Consider the following 23,055-nt stretch of genomic DNA (forward strand, 5'->3'; position numbering starts at 1 on the left):
TAGACTTTACCATGTTCTACATATATTATACTGTATATAGACTTCACCATGTTGTAAATATATTATACTGTCCTGTATATAGACTTCACCATGTTGTAGATATATTATACTGTATATAGACTTCACCATGTTGTAGATATATTATACTGTATATAGACTTCACCATGTTGTAAATATATTATACTGTATATAGACTTCACCATGTTGTAAATATATTATACTGTCCTGTATATAGACTTCACCATGTTGTAGATATATTATACTGTCCTGTATATAGACTTCACCATGTTGTAAATATATTATACTGTCCTGTATATAGACTTCACCATGTTGTAAATATATTATACTGTATATAGACTTCACCATGTTGTAGATATATTATACTGTCCTGTATATAGACTTCACCATGTTGTAAATATATTATACTGTATATAGACTTCACCATGTTGTACATATATCCTATTTAATTCAGATGTCGACCATGGGTGTATGCCAACACGCCCTGCCTGTGGAGGGGACAGAACATACATAGGGATTCCATATGTGTAATCTATAATTACTGGAAATGAGAGAGAGAGAGAGTTGTTGTAACTAACGACGTCTCGGTAACAAAGACAGCAGCCTCCCAGCTTCCTCCCTGCCGTGGATAACATGGTGCCATGGATAACATAGGCTGGGCCTCCCCGTCATGGGTCTCTGGGCTGTTCTAGTGGGTAGCTCAGATAAATGCTTAGAGGAGCTAATTCGGGCACTAAGGAAGGTTAAACAGGGTTAGTGAGGAATTACGGTAAAAGGCAATTCTCTTTTCTTTTTTTTCAAAGTAGTAAGGATATGTAATTTTCCCTCTGATGAGATGATGAGCGGTAGGCCTAATGTTACCTCCCTGTAAAGATGAGTGAAACCACTGGATCGCACACACTCTTAGAAAAAAAGAATTCCAAGAGGGTTGTTAGGTTGTCCCCAATACGGTAACCCTTTTTTGGTTCCAAGTAGAACCCTTTTGTAGTTCTCGGTAGAACTAAACTATTTTGTGCTCCATGTAGAACCCAAAATGATTATACCTAGAACCCAACGGGTTTTTACTTGGAACCCAAACGGGTTCTACCTGGAACTGAAAAGGGTTCTTCAAATGCATCTCCTATGGGGACAGCCAAAGAACCCTTTTCGGTACTACATAGCTCCTTTTTTTCCTAAAAGTGTAGAAGCTATTAGATAACCATCCTGCTCATTGGAAGACTGTACAAAGCCTACTCTGAAGTGATAGGTTTCTTAACTAGAAAAAAATCTCGCTCTGAAATATCAAATCTAAATGTATTTACAACTTTATACAACCCTTTCTACGGTATTTTAAGAATGTATCACATAAAGGCAGATTTCCACGCCCTTAACTGTTTCACCTGTCTTTGTGATTGTCTCCACCCCCCTCTAGGTGTCTCCCGTTTTCCCCATTAGTTCCTGGGTACTTATTCCTGTGTTCCCTGTTCGTCTGTTGCCAGTTCGTCTCGTCAAGTCAACCAGCGTGTTTTTGCCGTGCTCCTGCTTTTCTATCCTATCCTCATGACCCTGCCCTAGCTCATGACCCTGTCTTATCCTCATGACACTGCCCTATCCTCATGACCCTGTCCTATCCTAATGACCCTGTCATATCCTCATGACCCTGTCCTATCCTAATGACCCTGTCCTATCCTCATGACCCTGTCCTATCCTCATGACCCTGTCCTATCCTCATGACCTTGTCCTATCGTCATGACCCTGTCCTATCGTCATGACAGTGCTGCAGTGAAGTGTGTTGCTTCTTGTGTAGTGTAGGTCACCCATCCCCCCTCACTGCTTCTCTCTCCTGCCAATAACAGCTAGTTTCAAGTTTTTCCCTCCCCACCCAAATCCTTCCCTTCCCAGACAGTCCAAGCAAAATTCTTGCTTGAGAAATTTCTATATAGTAAGAAGCTATTTTTGATCATTGCAAACAATCACAGTAAGGTACTTAATTGTTACCGAGACATGATTTGATATTGAAATAAAAAAAAAATCTGCATTGGAGCTTTACGCATAGTATGAGTCAAACACGGAAACGTTTTAGAATGCAGTGCAGTGGTATAATAGGAAGGGGTTTAGAATGCAGTACAGTGGTCTAATAGGAAGGGGTTTAGAATGTAGTACAGTGGTCTAATAGGAAGGGGTTTAGAATGCAGTACAGTGGTCTAATAGGAAGGGGTTTAGAATGTAGTACAGTGGTCTAATAGGAAGGGGTTTAGAATGCAGTACAGTGGTCTAATAGGAAGGGGTTTAGAATGCAGTACAGTGGTCTAATAGGAAGGGTTTTAGAATGCAGCGCAGTGGTCTAATAGGAAGGGGTTTAGAATGCAGTACAGTGGTCTAATAGGAAGGGTTTAGAATGCAGTACAGTGGTCTAATAGGAAGGGGTTTAGAATGCAGTACAGTGGTCTAATAGGAAGGGGTTTAGAATGCAGTACAGTGGTCTAATAGGAAGGGTTTTAGAATGCAGTACAGTGGTCTAATAGGAAGGGGTTTAGAATGCAGTACAGTGGTCTAATAGGAAGGGGTTTAGAATGTAGTACAGTGGTCTAATAGGAAGGGGTTTAGAATGCAGTACAGTGGTCTAATAGGAAGGGGTTTAGAATGCAGTACAGTGGTCTAATAGGAAGGGTTTTAGAATGCAGCGCAGTGGTCTAATAGGAAGGGGTTTAGAATGCAGTACAGTGGTCTAATAGGAAGGGTTTAGAATGCAGTACAGTGGTCTAATAGGAAGGGGTTTAGAATGCAGTACAGTGGTCTAATAGGAAGGGGTTTAGAATGTAGTACAGTGGTCTAATAGGAAGGGGTTTAGAATGCAGTGCAGTGGTCTAATAGGAAGGGTTTAGAATGCAGTACAGTGGTCTAATAGGAAGGGTTTAGAATGCAGTACAGTGGTCTAATAGGAAGGGGTTTAGAATGCAGTACAGTGGTCTAATAGGAAGGGGTTTAGAATGCAGTACAATGGTCTCATAGGAAGGGGTTTAGAGTGCAGTGCAGTGGTCTAATAGGAAGGGGTTTAGAATGCAGTACAGTGGTCTAATAGGAAGGGGTTTAGAATGCAGTGCAGTGGTCTAATAGGAAGGGTTTAGAATGCAGTACAGTGGTCTAATAGGAAGGGTTTAGAATGCAGTACAGTGGTCTAATAGGAAGGGTTTAGAATGCAGTACAGTGGTCTAATAGGAAGGGGTTTAGAATGTAGTACAGTGGTCTAATAGGAAGGGGTTTAGAATGCAGTACAGTGGTCTAATAGGAAGGGGTTTAGAATGCAGTACAGTGGTCTAATAGGAAGGGGTTTAGAATGTAGTACAGTGGTCTAATAGGAAGGGGTTTAGAATGCAGTACAGTGGTCTAATAGGAAGGGGTTTAGAATGTAGTACAGTGGTCTAATAGGAAGGGGTTTAGAATGCAGTGCAGGGGTCTAATAGGAAGGGGTTTAGAATGCAGTACAGTGGTCTAATAGGAAGTGTTTAGAATGCAGTACAGTGGTCTAATAGGAAGGGGTTTAGAATGTAGTACAGTGGTCTAATAGGAAGGGGTTTAGAATGCAGTGCAGTGGTCTAATAGGAAGGGGTTTAGAATGCAGTGCAGTGGTCTAATAGGAAGGGGTTTAGAATGCAGTACAGTGGTCTAATAGGAAGGGGTTTAGAATGTAGTACAGTGGTCTAATAGGAAGGGGTTTAGAATGCAGTGATGGGGTCTAATAGGAAGGGGTTTAGAATGCAGTACAGTGGTCTAATAGGAAGGGGTTTAGAATGCAGTACAGTGGTCACATGATGCTGAAACCTGACCACTACTGAGAGAGGCAGGAGAGAGAAGTAGTGAGGGGGGATGGGTGACCTACACTACACAAGAAACAACACACTTCACTGCAGCACTGTCATGACGATAGGACAGGGTCATGAGGATAGGACAGGGTCATGAGGATAGGACAGGGTCATTAGGATAGGACAGGGTCATGAGGATATGACAGGGTCATTAGGATAGGACAGGGTCATTAGGATAGGACACGGTCATGAGGATAGGGCAGTGTCATGAGGATAAGACAGGGTCATGAGCTAGGGCAGGGTCATGAGGATAGGATAGGGGATAGGACAGGGTCATGAGGATAGTACAGGGTCATTAGGATAGGACAGGGCCATGAGGATAGGGCAGTGTCATGAGGATAAGACAGGGTCATGAGATAGGGCAGGGTCATGAGAATAGGATAGGGGATAGGACAGGGTCATGAGGATAGTACAGGGCCTTTAGGATAAGACAGGGTCATGAGGATAGTACAGGGCCTTTAGGATAAGACAGGGTCATGAGGATAGGGCAGGGTAATGAGGATAGGGTAATTTACTGCTACCATAGAGTCATATCCTGCTACCATAGGGTAATATACTGCTACCATAGGGTAATTTACTGCTACCATAAGGTATTATACTGCTACCATAGGGTAATATATGGCTACCATTGTATGTGTGTGTGTGTGTGTGTGTGTGTGTGTGTGTGTGTGTGTGTGTGTGTGTGTGTGTGTGTGTGTGTGTGTGTGTGTGTGTGTGTGTGTGTGTGTGTGTGGTCGACCGATTTATCAGAATGGCCGATTAATTAGGGCCGATTTCAAGTTTTCATAACAATCGGAAATCGGTATTTTTGGACACCGATTTGGACGATTTTTATTATTTTTTTTACACCTTTATTTAATCTTTATTTAACTAGGCAAGTCAGTTAAGACCACATTCTTATTTTCAATGACGGCCTAGGAACGGTGGGTTAACTGCCTCGTTCAGGGGTAGAACGACAGATTTTTACCTTGTCAGCTCGGGGATTCGATCTTGCAACCTTACAGTTAACTAGTCCAAGGCTCTAACCACCTGCCTCTCATTGCACTCCACAAGGAGACTGCCTGTTACGCGTATGCAGTAAGAAGACAAGGTAAGTTGCTAGCTAGCATTAAACTTATCTTATAAAAAACAATCAATCAATCATAATCACCAGTTAACTACACATGGTTGATGATATTACTAGTTTATCTAACGTGTCCTGCGTTGCATATAATCGATGCGGTGTGTATTAGCGAAAATGGACCGTCGTTGCTCTAACGTGTACCTAACCATAAACATCAACGCCTTTCTTAAAATCAATACACAGAAGTATACATTTTTAAACCTGCATATTTTGCTAAAAGAAATCCAGGTTAGCAGGAAATATTAACCAGGTGAAATTGTGTCCCTTCTCTTGCGTTCATTGCACGCAGAGTCAGGGTATATGCAACAGTTTGGGCCGCCTAATTTGCCAGAATTTTACGTAATTATGACATAACATTGAAGGTTGTGCAATGTAACAGGAATATTTAGACTTATGGATGCCACCCGTTAGATAAAATACGAAACGGTTCCGTATTTCACTGAAAGAATAAACGTCTTGTTTTCGAGATGATAGTTTCTGGATTCGACTATATTAATGACCTAAGGCTCGTTTTTCTGTGTGTTATTATGTTATAATTAAGTTAATTAAGTATGATTTGATAGAGCAGTCTGACTGAGCAGCAGCAGGCTCGTAAGCATTCATTCAAACAACACTTTCGTGCGTTTTGCCAGCAGCTCTTCGTTGTGCTTCAAGCATTGAGCTGTCTATGACTTTTCAACTCCTGAGATTAGGCTGGTGTAAACGATGTGAAATGGCTAGCTAGTTAGCGGGGTGCGCGCTAATAGCGTTTCAAACGTCACTCGCTCTGAGACTTGGAGTGGTTGTTCCCTTTGCTCTGCAAGGGCCGCGGCTTTTGTGGAGCGATGGGTAACGCTGCTTCAAGGGTGGCTGTTGTCGATGTGTTCCTGGTTCGAGCCCAGGTAGGGGCGAGGAGAGGGACGGAAGCTATACTGTTACACTGGCAATACTAAAGTACCTATAAGAACATCCAATAGTCAAAAGTATATGAAATACAAATCGTATAGAGAGAAATAGTCCTATAATAACTACAACCTAAAACTTCTTACCTGGGAATATTGAAGACTCATGTTAAAAGGAACCACCAGCTTTCATATGTTCTCATGTTCTGAGCAAGGAACTTTTACTTTCTTCTCCAACACTTTGTTTTTGCATTATTTAAACCAAATTGAACATGTTTCATTTTATTTGAAGGTAAATTGATTTTATTGATGTATTATATTAAGTAAAAATAAGTGTTCATTCAGTATTGTTGTAATTGTCATTATTACAAAATCTGTAAAAAAAAAAAATTAATAAATCGGCCGATTAATCTGTATCGGCGTTTTTGGTCCTCCAATAATCGGCATCGATATCGGCGTTGAAAAATCATAATCGGTCGACCTCTAGTGTGTGTGTGTGTGTGTGTGTGTGTGTGTGTGTGTGTGTGTGAGAGAGAGAGAGCTCATTTATAACATTATGTTATTGCACCTAACCCTGACTGTATAATTACAGGTGAGAACAAAACAACTGTTTTTTCATTTTTAATGAGGAACACATGAGTTCATATCTCATTGTTTCCATGCCCAAGGTCCGCAGCAGAAGGGTTTTAGAATGCTTTGCAGAATTGTGAACACAATATCTTCCACACGGGCACTATTCTAACAGTATGTTCCAAAATAAAATCAAAAATGTCCTAATTTCTCATATGATGTTTTTTCACTAAAAGTCCTGGATAAAAGATCAGGGGGAGGAACGAAGTCAGGGTTGGACCGTTGTTTTACGACAGCTACGTCATTCTAACAGTTGATGCACTATCTGACGTAAGACAATGGAGGAAAACAATGGCGTCAAATATATCGACACATATACAGTACCGGTCAAAAGTTTGGACATACCTACTCATTCAAGGGTTTTTATTTTTATTTATTTATTTATTTTTTACATTGTAGAATAATAGTGAAGACATCAAAACTATGAAATAACACATATGGAATCATGTAGTAACCAAAAAAAGCTGTTAAACAAATTCTTCAAAGTAGCCACCTTTTGCATTGGTGACAGCTTTGTACACTCTTGGCATTCTCTCAACCAGTCATGAGGTAGTCACCTGGAATGCATTTCAATTAACAGGTGTGCCTTCTTAAAAGTTAATGTGTGGAATTTCTTTCCTTCTTAATGCGTTTGAGCCAATCAGGTGTGTTGTGACAAGGTAGGGGTGGTATACAGAAGACAGCACAATTTCGTAAAAGACCATGTCCATATTATGGCAAGAACAGCTCAAATAAGCAAAGAGAAACGACAGTCCATCATTACTTAAGACAGGAAGGTCAGTCAATACTGAACATTTCAAGAACTTTGAAAGTTTCTTCAAGTGCAGTTGCAAAAACCATCAAGTCCTATGATGAAACTGGCTCTCATGAGGACCGCCACAGAAAAGGAAGACCCAGAGTTACCTCTGCTGCAGAGGACAAGTTCATTAGAGTTACCAGCCTCAGAAATTGCAGCCCGAATAAATGCTTCACAGAGTTCAAGTAACAGACACATCTCAACATTAACTGTTCAGAGGAAACTGTGTGAATCGGGCCTTCATGATCGAATTTCTGCAAAGAAACCACTACTAAAGAACTGTTAGAGACGATTTGGCCATTTTTGTATAAACGACAGAACATACAGAGCTCCATGTACGTGTGTGTAAATATATTAAATATTAATGTATATGATGAAATATTAGGTACCTTTATGATTTATATTACCTGATTGAGATGTATTAATTTGTTATAAGTGTATCTTAGTTTTTGTCCCCCCCCATTCATTGTACTGTGGTCAGTGTGTTGTGATTGGATAAAGGCAGGAAGTTGGGGCTTCGGGGGGAGGGGAGACATATATATGTCAAGTAATCTATGATTTAAGTTGAATGGATCATTTCTTTGTTAGATATAAGCCTTTTTGCTGCACCATATCCCTGGATCTCATAGAATGTTTTTGCCGTTTGGGAACTTCAAATGTGGACCGTATGCGTATGAAACAAGCTTCAGGCTCCAACCGCCGTGTCTTTGTGAGACGCAGAGTAGGTGAACGGATGATCTCCGCATGTAGTAGTTCCCATCGTGAAGCATGGAGGAGGAGGTGTTGATGGTGCTTTGTTTTATTTAGAATTCAAGTCACACTTAACTAGCATGGTTACCACAGCATTCTGCAGCGATACGCCACCCCTTTAACCACACCACCCCTTTAAACACACCACCCCTTTAAACACCCCACCCCTTTAAACACCCCACCCCTTTAACCACACCACCCCTTTAACCACACCACCCCTTTAACCACACCACCCCTTTAAACACCCCGCCCCTTTAAACACCCCGCCCATTTAACCACACCACCCCTTTAAACACCCCGCCCCTTTAAACACCCCGCCCCTTTAAACACCCCGCCCCTTTAAACACCACGCCCATTTAACCCATCTGGTCTTCGCTTAGTGCGACTATCATTTGTTTTCCAACAGGACAATGACCCAACACACCTCCAGGATGTGTAAGGGTTATTTGACCATGAAGGAGAGTGATGGAGTGCTGCATCAGATGACCTGGACCGGTCTGTGTTTTTTTTTTTATTGTATAACTGATGTGAAACGCTGTCTTCACAAAAAAACTTGCATCTGTGAATAAGGGCCTAACTTGCAGTTTCTACGTAACAGGGATTCCCCCGAGAGCGCACGTGCTCAGTTGTTACCCATCTCCACTGCTGTGGCAGTCGGCGACATAAAAAAATGAGATAAAATCATCGAATTTCCTGACTCAAAACAGATAGTACTTTGGCAAAAATAGCTAATTCAATAAAAAACAACCGGTTGTCCACACATTGCAGATTTCTGAATCATGAATTCACTGGTAACAGAGCACAGCTAGGCCTGCATCCAGCAATGTCATGAGTCACGTGACCTCCTTTCGCAGCCGTTTCAGTACAGCACTAGAGGGACAGAAAGTGGGAGAGAGCTAACTCAAGACAAGTTTCAATGTATGAAATCACTTGGGCGTTTTGGGATTTTAGGTAAACTTCTCCTTTATTAACAATGGTGGAAAGTCCCCCCACCCCCAGTTGAACCATTGAAATCCGCGATGAGAAGTGTAGAGAATCAGGACATAGCCAGCCACACAGGACCGGTAGCAGGAAGAGAACTCTCTGGCAATGACACTCTCATTTCACACAACAACAACAACACAGTACTCCCACCAAGTCTGGCATCAAAAACATAGATAAGACAAGCAGCATCCATATCTACTCTATGGCCTTCTGTCCCACCAAGGGGATTAAGTAAGACCATATGATACATACCCTCCAATATGTGACTGGCACAAAATAACCACTGGATGCTCCAGTACACACCGACAACAATTACAGCACGTGGTGATGTATGAGTGTGTCAACACTCACATACACACAGAGATTATTAGGTATTTAACCGACAGCTGCAGGTTTGTGTAAAGACTGTAAGATGACACTAAACAAACAACACAACTTCATTAAATATATTGAAAACGGAAAAAAACAAACACACACACAAACACACAAACACGCACATGCAAACACAAACGCCATAGAGGAGTGGTGGTGGGTTAAAGGAGAGGGGTGCTTAAAGGGGTGGGATGTTTAAAGAGGTGGGGTGCTTAAAGGGATGGGGTGTTTAAAGAGGTGGGGTGGTTAAAGGGGTGGTGTGTTTAAAGGGGTGGTGTGGTTAAAGGGGTGGGGTGTTTAAAGGGGTGGTGTGGTTAAAGGGGTGGGGTGTTTAAAGGGGCGGGGTGTTTAAAGGGGCGGGGTGTTTAAAGGGGTGGTGTGGTTAAAGGGGTGGGGTAGTTAAAGGGGCGGGGTGTTTAAAGTGGTGGTGTGTTTTTAGCCACTACTGTACACTGAAAGAGATAATCAGTGTTGCTATGACACTTCAGGAAGGGAAAGAAACGAGGGACATTCATAAACACAAACATCTTCCTGTTGCCGGGTGTTGACTCAAACTGGTCAGGACAACATGCTTAAGTTTTACACTGTGGACTGGAAAATGTAACAAGTGAGTTGGAAAGCCCATTAGACTATGGAAATGAAATGACTGCACCTTAATACATTTGCATAAACCCAATAACATGCAAACTGGTCTAGCGCAGGAAGGAGAAGAAGCAACGCAGCACTGAATAGACTTGTACTGGGGTATATGCACAATTACACACTACACACTACACAGCACTGAATAGACTTGTACTGGGGTATATGCACACTACACACTACACAGCACTGAATAGACTTGTACTGGGGTATATGCACAATTACACACTACACACTACACAGCACTGAATAGACTTGTACTGGGGTATATGCACACTACACACTACACACTACACAGCACTGAATAGACTTGTACTGGGGTATATGCACAATTACACACTACACACTACACAGCACTGAATAGACTTGTACTGGGGTATATGCACACTACACACTACACAGCACTGAATAGACTTGTACTGGGGTATATGCACAATTACACACTACACACTACACAGCACTGAATAGACTTGTACTGGGGTATATGCACACTACACACTACACACTACACAGCACTGAATAGACTTGTACTGGGGTATATGCACAATTACACACTACACACTACACAGCACTGAATAGACTTGTACTGGGGTATATGCACACTACACACTACACACTACACAGCACTGAATAGACTTGTACTGGGGTATATGCACACTACACACTACACACTACACACTGCACAGCACTGAATAGACTTGTACTGGGGTATATGCACACTACACACTACACACTACACAGCACTGAATAGACTTGTACTGGGGTATATGCACACTACACACTACACACTACACAGCACTGAATAGACTTGTACTGGGGTATATGCACAATTACACACTACACACTGCACAGCACTGAATAGACTTGTACTGGGGTATATGCACAATTACACACTACACACTACACAGCACTGAATAGACTTGTACTGGGGTATATGCACACTACACACTACACACTACACAGCACTGAATAGACTTGTACTGGGGTATATGCACAATTACACACTACACACTACACAGCACTGAATAGACTTGTACTGGGGTATATGCACAATTACACACTACACACTACACAGCACTGAATAGACTTGTACTGGGGTATATGCACACTACACACTACACACTACACAGCACTGAATAGACTTGTACTGGGGTATATGCACAATTACACACTACACACTACACAGCACTGAATAGACTTGTACTGGGGTATATGCACACTACACACTACACACTACACAGCACTGAATAGACTTGTACTGGGGTATATGCACACTACACACTACACACTACACAGCACTGAATAGACTTGTACTGGGGTATATGCACAATTACACACTACACAGCACTGAATAGACTTGTACTGGGGTATATGCACACTACACACTACACACTACACAGCACTGAATAGACTTGTACTGGGGTATATGCACACTACACACTACACAGCACTGAATAGACTTGTACTGGGGTATATGCACACTACACACTACACACTACACAGCACTGAATAGACTTGTACTGGGGTATATGCACAATTACACACTACACACTGCACAGCACTGAATAGACTTGTACTGGGGTATATGCACAATTACACACTACACACTACACAGCACTGAATAGACTTGTACTGGGGTATATGCACAATTACACACTACACACTACACAGCACTGAATAGACTTGTACTGGGGTATATGCACACTACACACTACACACTACATAAAAAACAACCGGTTGTCCACACATTGCAGATTTCTGAATCATGAATTCACTGGTAACAGAGCACAGCTAGGCCTGCATCCAGCAATGTCATGAGTCACGTGACCTCCTTTCGCAGCCGTTTCAGTACAGCACTAGAGGGACAGAAAGTGGGAGAGAGCTAACTCAAGACAAGTTTCAATGTATGAAATCACTTGGGCGTTTTGGGATTTTAGGTAAACTTCTCCTTTATTAACAATGGTGGAAAGTCCCCCCACCCCCAGTTGAACCATTGAAATCCGCGATGAGAAGTGTAGAGAATCAGGACATAGCCAGCCACACAGGACCGGTAGCAGGAAGAGAACTCTCTGGCAATGACACTCTCATTTCACACAACAACAACAACACAGTACTCCCACCAAGTCTGGCATCAAAAACATAGATAAGACAAGCAGCATCCATATCTACTCTATGGCCTTCTGTCCCACCAAGGGGATTAAGTAAGACCATATGATACATACCCTCCAATATGTGACTGGCACAAAATAACCACTGGATGCTCCAGTACACACCGACAACAATTACAGCACGTGGTGATGTATGAGTGTGTCAACACTCACATACACACAGAGATTATTAGGTATTTAACCGACAGCTGCAGGTTTGTGTAAAGACTGTAAGATGACACTAAACAAACAACACAACTTCATTAAATATATTGAAAACGGAAAAAAACAAACACACACACAAACACACAAACACGCACATGCAAACACAAACGCCATAGAGGAGTGGTGGTGGGTTAAAGGAGAGGGGTGCTTAAAGGGGTGGGATGTTTAAAGAGGTGGGGTGCTTAAAGGGATGGGGTGTTTAAAGAGGTGGGGTGGTTAAAGGGGTGGTGTGTTTAAAGGGGTGGTGTAATTAAAGGGGTGGGGTGTTTAAAGGGGTGGTGTGGTTAAAGGGGTGGGGTGTTTAAAGGGGCGGGGTGTTTAAAGGGGCGGGGTGTTTAAAGGGGTGGTGTGGTTAAAGGGGTGGGGTAGTTAAAGGGGCGGGGTGTTTAAAGTGGTGGTGTGTTTTTAGCCACTACTGTACACTGAAAGAGATAATCAGTGTTGCTATGACACTTCAGGAAGGGAAAGAAACGAGGGACATTCATAAACACAAACATCTTCCTGTTGCCGGGTGTTGACTCAAACTGGTCAGGACAACATGCTTAAGTTTTACACTGTGGACTGGAAAATGTAACAAGTGAGTTGGAAAGCCCATTAGACTATGGAAATGAAATGACTGCACCTTAATACATTTGCATAAACCCAATAACATGCAAACTGGTCTAGCGCAGGAAGGAGAAGAAGCAACGCAGCACTGAATAGACTTGTACTGGGGTATATGCACAATTACACACTACACACTACACAGCACTGAATAGACTTGTACTGGGGTATATGCACACTACACACTACACAGCACTGAATAGACTTGTACTGGGGTATATGCACAATTACACACTACACACTACACAGCACTGAATAGACTTGTACTGGGGTATATGCACACTACACACTACACACTACACAGCACTGAATAGACTTGTACTGGGGTATATGCACAATTACACACTACACACTACACAGCACTGAATAGACTTGTACTGGGGTATATGCACACTACACACTACACAGCACTGAATAGACTTGTACTGGGGTATATGCACAATTACACACTACACACTACACAGCACTGAATAGACTTGTACTGGGGTATATGCACACTACACACTACACACTACACAGCACTGAATAGACTTGTACTGGGGTATATGCACAATTACACACTACACACTACACAGCACTGAATAGACTTGTACTGGGGTATATGCACACTACACACTACACACTACACAGCACTGAATAGACTTGTACTGGGGTATATGCACACTACACACTACACACTACACACTGCACAGCACTGAATAGACTTGTACTGGGGTATATGCACACTACACACTACACACTACACAGCACTGAATAGACTTGTACTGGGGTATATGCACACTACACACTACACACTACACAGCACTGAATAGACTTGTACTGGGGTATATGCACAATTACACACTACACACTGCACAGCACTGAATAGACTTGTACTGGGGTATATGCACAATTACACACTACACACTACACAGCACTGAATAGACTTGTACTGGGGTATATGCACACTACACACTACACACTACACAGCACTGAATAGACTTGTACTGGGGTATATGCACAATTACACACTACACACTACACAGCACTGAATAGACTTGTACTGGGGTATATGCACAATTACACACTACACACTACACAGCACTGAATAGACTTGTACTGGGGTATATGCACACTACACACTACACACTACACAGCACTGAATAGACTTGTACTGGGGTATATGCACAATTACACACTACACACTACACAGCACTGAATAGACTTGTACTGGGGTATATGCACACTACACACTACACACTACACAGCACTGAATAGACTTGTACTGGGGTATATGCACACTACACACTACACACTACACAGCACTGAATAGACTTGTACTGGGGTATATGCACAATTACACACTACACAGCACTGAATAGACTTGTACTGGGGTATATGCACACTACACACTACACACTACACAGCACTGAATAGACTTGTACTGGGGTATATGCACACTACACACTACACAGCACTGAATAGACTTGTACTGGGGTATATGCACACTACACACTACACACTACACAGCACTGAATAGACTTGTACTGGGGTATATGCACAATTACACACTACACACTGCACAGCACTGAATAGACTTGTACTGGGGTATATGCACAATTACACACTACACACTACACAGCACTGAATAGACTTGTACTGGGGTATATGCACAATTACACACTACACACTACACAGCACTGAATAGACTTGTACTGGGGTATATGCACACTACACACTACACACTACACAGCACTGAATAGACTTGTACTGGGGTATATGCACACTACACACTACACAGCACTGAATAGACTTGTACTGGGGTATATGCACACTACACACTACACACTGCACAGCACTGATTAGACTTGTACTGGGGTATATGCACAATTACACACTACACACTACACAGCACTGAATAGACTTGTACTGGGGTATATGCACACTACACACTACACAGCACTGAATAGACTTGTACTGGGGTATATGCACAATTACACACTACACACTACACAGCACTGAATAGACTTGTACTGGGGTATATGCACACTACACACTACACAGCACTGAATAGACTTGTACTGGGGTATATGCACAATTACACACTACACACTACACAGCACTGAATAGACTTGTACTGGGGTATATGCACACTACACACTACACACTACACAGCACTGAATAGACTTGTACTGGGGTATATGCACACTACACACTACACACTACACAGCACTGAATAGACTTGTACTGGGGTATATGCACACTACACACTACACACTACACAGCACTGAATAGACTTGTACTGGGGTATATGCACACTACACACTACACACTACACAGCACTGAATAGACTTGTACTGGGGTATATGCACAATTACACACTACACACTACACAGCACTGATTAGACTTGTACTGGGGTATATGCACACTACACACTACACAGCACTGAATAGACTTGTACTGGGGTATATGCACACTACACACTACACAGCACTGAATAGACTTGTACTGGGGTATATGCACAATTACACACTACACACTAAACAGCACTGAATAGACTTGTACTGGGGTATATGCACACTACACACTACACAGCACTGAATAGACTTGTACTAGGGTATATGCACACTACACACTACACACTACACAGCACTGAATAGACTTGTACTGGGGTATATGCACACTACACACTACACACTACACAGCACTGAATAGACTTGTACTGGGGTATATGCACAATTACACACTACACACTACACAGCACTGAATAGACTTGTACTGGGGTATATGCACACTACACACTACACAGCACTGAATAGACTTGTACTAGGGTATATGCACACTACACACTACACACTACACAGCACTGAATAGACTTGTACTGGGGTATATGCACACTACACACTACACACTACACAGCACTGAATAGACTTGTACTGGGGTATATGCACACTACACACTACACAGCACTGAATAGACTTGTACTGGGGTATATGCACACTACACACTACACACTACACAGCACTGAATAGACTTGTACTGGGGTATATGCACACTACACACTACACACTACACAGCACTGAATAGACTTGTACTGGGGTATATGCACACTACACACTACACAGCACTGAATAGACTTGTACTGGGGTATATGCACACTACACACTACACACTACACAGCACTGAATAGACTTGTACTGGGGTATATGCACAATTACACACTACACACTACACAGCACTGAATAGACTTGTACTGGGGTATATGCACAATTACACACTACACACTACACAGCACTGAATAGACTTGTACTGGGGTATATGCACACTACACACTACACACTACACAGCACTGAATAGACTTGAATTGGGGTATATGCACAATTACACACTACACACTACACAGCACTGAATAGACTTGTACTGGGGTATATGCACACTACACACTACACACTACACAGCACTGAATAGACTTGTACTGGGGTATATGCACAATTACACACTACACACTACACAGCACTGAATAGACTTGTACTGGGGTATATGCACAATTACACACTACACACTACACAGCACTGAATAGACTTGTACTGGGGTATATGCACACTACACACTACACACTACACAGCACTGAATAGACTTGTACTGGGGTATATGCACAATTACACACTACACACTACACAGCACTGAATAGACTTGTACTGGGGTATATGCACAATTACACACTACACAGCACTGAATAGACTTGTACTGGGGTATATGCACACTACACACTACACACTACACAGCACTGAATAGACTTGTACTGGGGTATATGCACACTACACACTACACAGCACTGAATAGACTTGTACTGGGGTATATGCACACTACACACTACACACTACACAGCACTGAATAGACTTCTACTGGGGTATATGCACACTACACACTACACACTGCACAGCACTGAATGGTGAACAACTGGTGTAGAGGAGAGGACACACTGTTACCATGACACCCCGGCAGATGTACCAGCTGTTTGAAGATCAACACACGGTAAGCACATCAAACTGTACCGTTGTGGTCTTTTATATTATGTATTGTGTAAATCCCACTCAATCAATCAATCAATCCATCACTCAATCAATCAATCAATAATCAAACGATCTATCAAATAAATCCATATTCCCACTCAAGATATATTCCCACTCAAGATCCCATTCTTCAATTGATATTTCAATGATTAGTGAAGTGTCCCCACATCCACAGTGTGATTGAAGTGGGAACTGAACCCTTGCAGGAGAATGTGGTGTGTCTGTCTGTGTGTGTCTGTCTGTGTGTGTGTGTGTGTGTGTGTGTGTGTGTGTGTGTGTGTGTGTGTGTGTGTGTGTGTGTGTGTGTGTGTCTGTGTGTGTGTCTGTGTGTGTGTGTCTGTGTGTGTGTGTGTGTGTGTGTGTGTGTGTGTGTGTGTGTTTACCTCTGAAGGGTCAGGCTTGGAGTGTGGATACTCGTCACGGTCGATGTCATGGTGATGATGGTGGCAGCCGTTGTTGTCCTCTGAAACGCATAGAGACAATCAATCAATCAACCAATCAATCAATCAATCAATTATTGTCCTAATTGAGGGGATAACCCTCTCAATCTCACTAGCTGATAACACTGCTGAGAGCATAACCCAGGTAGCATGTGTCCAGCTGGCGTAGACCCTATCTATGTTAATCTATAGTCCCTTGTGTAAAATATAACCAATCAATGGAATGTTTTTTAGAAAGCCCTTTTTACATCCTTTTTTAGAAAGCCCTTTTTACATCCTTCAACATCCTTTTTAGAAAGCCCATTTTACATCCTTTTTAGAAAGCCCATTTTACATCCTTTTTAGAAAGCCCTTTTTACATCCTTTTTTAGAAAGCCCTTTTTACATCCTTCAACATCCTTTTTAGAAAGCCCTTTTTACATCCTTTTATTAGAAAGCCCTTTTTACATCCTTCAACATCCTTTTATTAGAAAGCCCTTTTACATCCTTTTTAGAAAGCCCTTTTTACATCCTTTTATTAGAAAGCCCTTTTTACATCCTTCTACATCCTTTTTTTAGAAAGCCCTTTTACATCCTTTTTAGAAAGCCCTTTTTACATCCTTTTATTAGAAAGCCCTTTTTACATCCTTCTACATCCTTTTATTAGAAAGCCCTTTTTACATCCTTTTATTAGAAAGCCCTTTTTACATCCTTTCTAGGTTTCTCTTATAACAGAAACCCTGCCTAAAACCCCAAACAGCAAGTAATGCAGATGTAGAAGCTTGGAAGAACGGCATTTAACTGTACTTTTGTATGTGACATCAGAACCGGAAACTCAAGATGTTCAAACGTTCATAGATGACCAGCAGGGTCAAATAATAATATTCACAGTGGTTATAGAGTTTGCAACAGGCTTTTCAAAGCTGAGCATTCAGAGGTCAAGACAGCAGGTGTGGTAGTAGGAGCGAGAGAGAGGGAGAGAGAGGGAGAGAGAGAGGGAGAGAGAGAGAGAGGGAGAGAGAGAGAAAGAGAGGGAGAGAGAGAAGGGGAGAGAGAGAGAGAGAGAGAGAGAGAGAGAGAGAGGGAGAGAGAGAGACGGAGAGAGAGAGAGGGAGAGCAAGAGAGAGGGAGAGAGAGAAAAGGAGAGAGCGAGGGAGAGCGAGCAAGAGAAAGAGAGAGAGAAAGAGAGAAGGGGGGAGAGAGAGAGAGAGAGAGAGAGAGAGAGAGAGCGAGACAGAGAGAGATGGTCGTAACAGCAGGCGAACGTCTGGTGAACCGCCATGCTCTGTGCCAGGCGGGAGATATCCCAGTAGTGAGTCAGTCTAATATAGTCCCTTAACTAAAGCAGGGTTCCCCAACTGACAGCCCTAATTTGGCCTGCGGTTGATTTGATTTGCCCCCCCAAATTTTCAGAGCAAAGAATGTTGTATTTCATTGTTTTAAGACTGTAAAAACACCAGTAAATCAGCGCAGAGTGATTTTAATTCAGGAAATCGGTTCCAAAGTAGTCCCACGCATAATAAAGAGAAACATGGGGAATTAATGGAATTGGACTGAAGGGGACTTCTTATTGACTAATGTTTACATGGAAAATGATACAACTTCAGACAGTCTGTCTTCAGTCAGTCCCATAATCAATCAGAATCATTACCAGTCAGTCCCGTAATCAATCAGAATCATTACCAGTTAGTCCCGTAATCAATCAGAATCATTACCAGTCAGTCCCGTAATCAATCAGAATCATTACCAGCCTATACCAGCATATTGTGTCATGTAGAGTGTAGACACAGACAAACACACACACACACACACACACACACACACAGAAACACACACACACACACACACACTTCAGAAGCTAGAGAGAAGGTGTCTGCCATTCAACTGGAGTGACACTGTTTTCAACCAATCACTACTGAGCGTTCAAAGGAAAGGTATCAGTGATGCAAGCAGTAGTTTTCCCATGCTAAGTTAGTAATGCTAGCTAGTTTGTGTTGTAGTAGTGTGGTAGTGTAGTAGTGTGGCGGCTGCAGTAGCTGATAGGTGCATTTTGTTGCTCATTTGTTACCATCACTCTTTTCAAGATTAACTTTCAAACTTCTTTTAAAACTTCATTTAAAAATGATCATCATCTAGTGGCCCTTGTTTTTGTTGCCTCTCGCTTCCTGTTAGCTATCTCTTAGAAAATAAAGACTGTGAAACATTGTTGCATCTCGTTTGCTGTTAGCTATCTCTTAGAAAATAAAGACTGTGAAACATTGTTGCATCTCGTTTGCTGTTAGCTATCTCTTAGAAAATAAAGACTGTGAAACATTGTTGCATCTCGTTTGCTGTTAGCTATCTCTTAGAAAATAAAGACTGTGAAACATTGTTGCATCTCGTTTGCTGTTAGCTATCTCTTAGAAAATAAAGACTGTGAAACATTGTTGCATCTCGTTTGCTGTTAGCTATCTCTTAGAAAATAAAGACTGTGAAACATTGTTGCATCTCGTTTGCTGTTAGCTATCTCTTAGAAAATAAAGACTGTGAAACATTGTTACAGTCTAAACTGTTTTTTTTTGTTTGTTGTTTTTGTTTTGCTGGTCGCATTATTGAATGCGGTGCGTCATGTCACATGACGGTTCTGTCTCTGTGTGTACGCCGGTCCAAAGCGCGACCAGGCCTGTTTGATTCATTCATAATGTCATCAAAAGCATTGCTCCTCCTGCACTACAACTGCAGTGGCCCGACTACAGACGGGTGCATCTAGTGATGCTATGTTTTCTGTTATTTTCATGATTTTTTTTGTTAGATTTTTTGGTTCCCTCTGAAAGCCTAGGTCCTAAGGTCAAAGTTCACCATTGGTGGAAACAGTTTGGATTGGCAGGCTGCTACCGCAGTGTTTCAGTAGCTAGTATTCTACTTGAAGATAATCTACTCAGCAACTCTTGGTAACACAACAAAAGTTTGCTTTAAAACTGTTGTTCTACTGAGCAGGCTGAGCTACAAAACACTTATTTTACCACTGTAGGAAAGAGAGGGAATTGTGTTGTGTACTCTGACCTGTTTTCATGTCACAGTGAGTCCGGGACATCTACTTCTACGATTCCCTTTTACTCTACAGCTGCTGGCAGACTCAGTGGAATAGAGAGTACTGGATCACTAGTACAGTACTAACTCTGCTCTGCTGCACCAGATAGCTCCTTATTCTCTATGACTGACTCTCTACTCAACAGGATGGACTTTCTATCCACCACCAAAACACCAGAGAACTGAGATAGAGTAGCTAGCTCCTTTTGCCCAGAGCGGCTCAGAGACCCCAGACAACCTCCGGAACAGCCTCCAACAAAACAGTCTTTGTTCCCCACAGTGAACAGCTGATTACTGGGGAAATAACACAAGGACACTGGCCTCTCGAGACTCTCTGATTAACACAAGGATATGTCTGACTCCATAGAGTTTTCTATCGCTACGCATGACGCTCTACTCAACAGGCTCTTATAGGCTCCTATATAGGGGGGGGGGGGGGCAGTGGGTTATCTATAGACTAACGATGGTAAATAGCCTCCTATAAAGGAGTGGGCAGTGGGTTATCTATAGACTAACGATGGTAAATAGGCTCCTATAAAGGAGTGGGTGTCACGTTCTGACCTCTATTTCCGTTGTTTTGTATTTATTTAGTATGGTCAGGGCGTGAGTTGGGTGGGCAGTCTGTTTGTTTTTCTATGTTTTGGGGCATTTCTATGTTTTCGGCCTAGTATGGTTCTCAATCAGAGGCAGGTGTCATTAGTTGTCTCTGATTGAGAATCATACTTAGGTAGCCTGGGTTTCACTGTGTGTTTGTGGGTGATTGTTCCTGTCACTGTGTTTGTTGTCACAGGATAGGACTGTTTTGCGTTTTCACATTTCTTGTTTTTGTTAGTTTGTTCATGTGAAGTTATTTATTAAAAACATGAATCAAAACAACCACGCTGCGCTTTGGTCCGCCTCTCGTACAGACGAACGTCGTTACAGTGGGCAGTGGGTAATCTATAGACTAACGATGGTAAATAGGCTCCTATAAAGGAGTGGGTAGTGGGTTATCTATAGATTAACGATGGTAAATAGGCTCCTCGTGTGTCTTAAAGCATAATTGAGAAATAATTAAATCAAAGTTGGCCTTTCCCAGGTCTCCTCCTTTAAGGCTCCATAGTGTTTTATCTGTAGGTGCTACAGGTCTCCTTTAAGACTCCATAGTGTTTCATCTGTAGGTGCTACAGGCCTCCTTTAAGACTCCATAGTGTTTTATCTGTAGGTGCTACAGGTCTCCTTTAAGACTCCATAGTGTTTTATCTGTAGGTGCTACAGGTCTCCTTTAAGACTCCATAGTGTTTTATCTGTAGGTGCTACAGGTCTCCTCCTTTAAGACTCCATAGTGTTTTATCTGTAGGTGCTACAGGCCTCCTTTAAGACTCCATAGTGTTTTATCTGTAGGTGCTACATGTCTCCTCCTTTAAGACTCCATAGTGTTTTATCTGTAGGTGCTACAGGTCTCCTTTAAGATTCCATAGTGTTTTATCTGTAGGTGCTACAGGTCTCCTCCTTTAAGACTCCATAGTGTTTTATCTGTAGGTGCTACAGGTCTCCTTTAAGACTCCATAGTGTTTTATCTGTAGGTGCTACAGGTCTCCTTTAAGACTCCATAGTGTTTTATCTGTAGGTGCTACAGGCCTCCTTTAAGACTCCATAGTGTTTTATCTGTAGGTGCTACAGGTCTCCTCCTTTAAGACTCCATAGTGTTTTATCTGTAGGTGCTACAGGCCTCCTTTAAGACTCCATAGTGTTTTATCTGTAGGTGCTACAGGCCTCCTTTAAGACTCCATAGTGTTTTATCTGTAGGTGCTACAGGCCTCCTTTAAGACTCCATAGTGTTTTATCTGTAGGTGCTACAGGTCTCCTTTAAGACTCCATAGTGTTTTATCTGTAGGTGCTACAGGCCTCCTTTAAGACGCCATAGTGTTTTATCTGTAGGTGCTACAGGTCTCCTTTAAGACTCCATAGTGTTTTATCTGTAGGTGCTACAGGTCTCCTGCTTTAAGACTCCATAGTGTTTTATCTGTAGGTGCTACAGGTCTCCTTTAAGACTCCATAGTGTTTTATCTGTAGGTGTTACAGGTCTCCTTTAAGGCTCCATAGTGTTTCATCTGTAGGTGCTACAGGTCTCCTCCTTTAAGACTCCATAGTGTTTTATCTGTAGGTGTTACAGGTCTCCTCCTTTAAGACTCCATAGTGTTTTATCTGTAGGTGCTACAGGTCTCCTTTAAGACTCCATAGTGTTTTATCTGTAGGTGCTACAGGTCTCCTTTAAGACTCCATAGTGTTTTATCTGTAGGTGCTACAGGTCTCCTTTAAGACTCCATAGTGTTTTATCTGTAGGTGCTACAGGCCTCCTTTAAGACTCCATAGTGTTTTATCTGTAGGTGCTACAGGTCTCCTCCTTTAAGACTCCATAGTGTTTTATCTGTAGGTGCTACAGGTCTCCTTTAAGACTCCATAGTGTTTTATCTGTAGGTGCTACAGGTCTCCTCCTTTAAGACTCCATAGTGTTTTATCTG

The 23,055-nt window shown here is 42.1% G+C and overlaps 1 protein-coding gene across 3 annotated transcripts in view; it reads right to left on the reverse strand.

Moving 5' to 3' along the window:
• Nucleotides 1–23,055, reverse strand: part of LOC110502607 (anoctamin-5) — a 95,727-nt gene that overhangs the window by 65,520 nt on the left and 7,152 nt on the right. For all 3 annotated transcript variants that reach the window (XM_090214240.1, XM_090214256.1, XM_090214247.1), the window contains exon 2: nucleotides 17,447–17,526. In XM_090214240.1, coding sequence (XP_090070366.1) covers nucleotides 17,447–17,526 — 80 coding nt within the window. The remainder of the gene's footprint in view (nucleotides 1–17,446; nucleotides 17,527–23,055) is intronic.

This window comes from Oncorhynchus mykiss, chromosome 2 (genome assembly GCF_057628025.1).
Source record: "Oncorhynchus mykiss isolate SJ-2025 chromosome 2, ASM5762802v1, whole genome shotgun sequence".
NCBI classification, from domain to species: domain Eukaryota; kingdom Metazoa; phylum Chordata; class Actinopteri; order Salmoniformes; family Salmonidae; genus Oncorhynchus; species Oncorhynchus mykiss.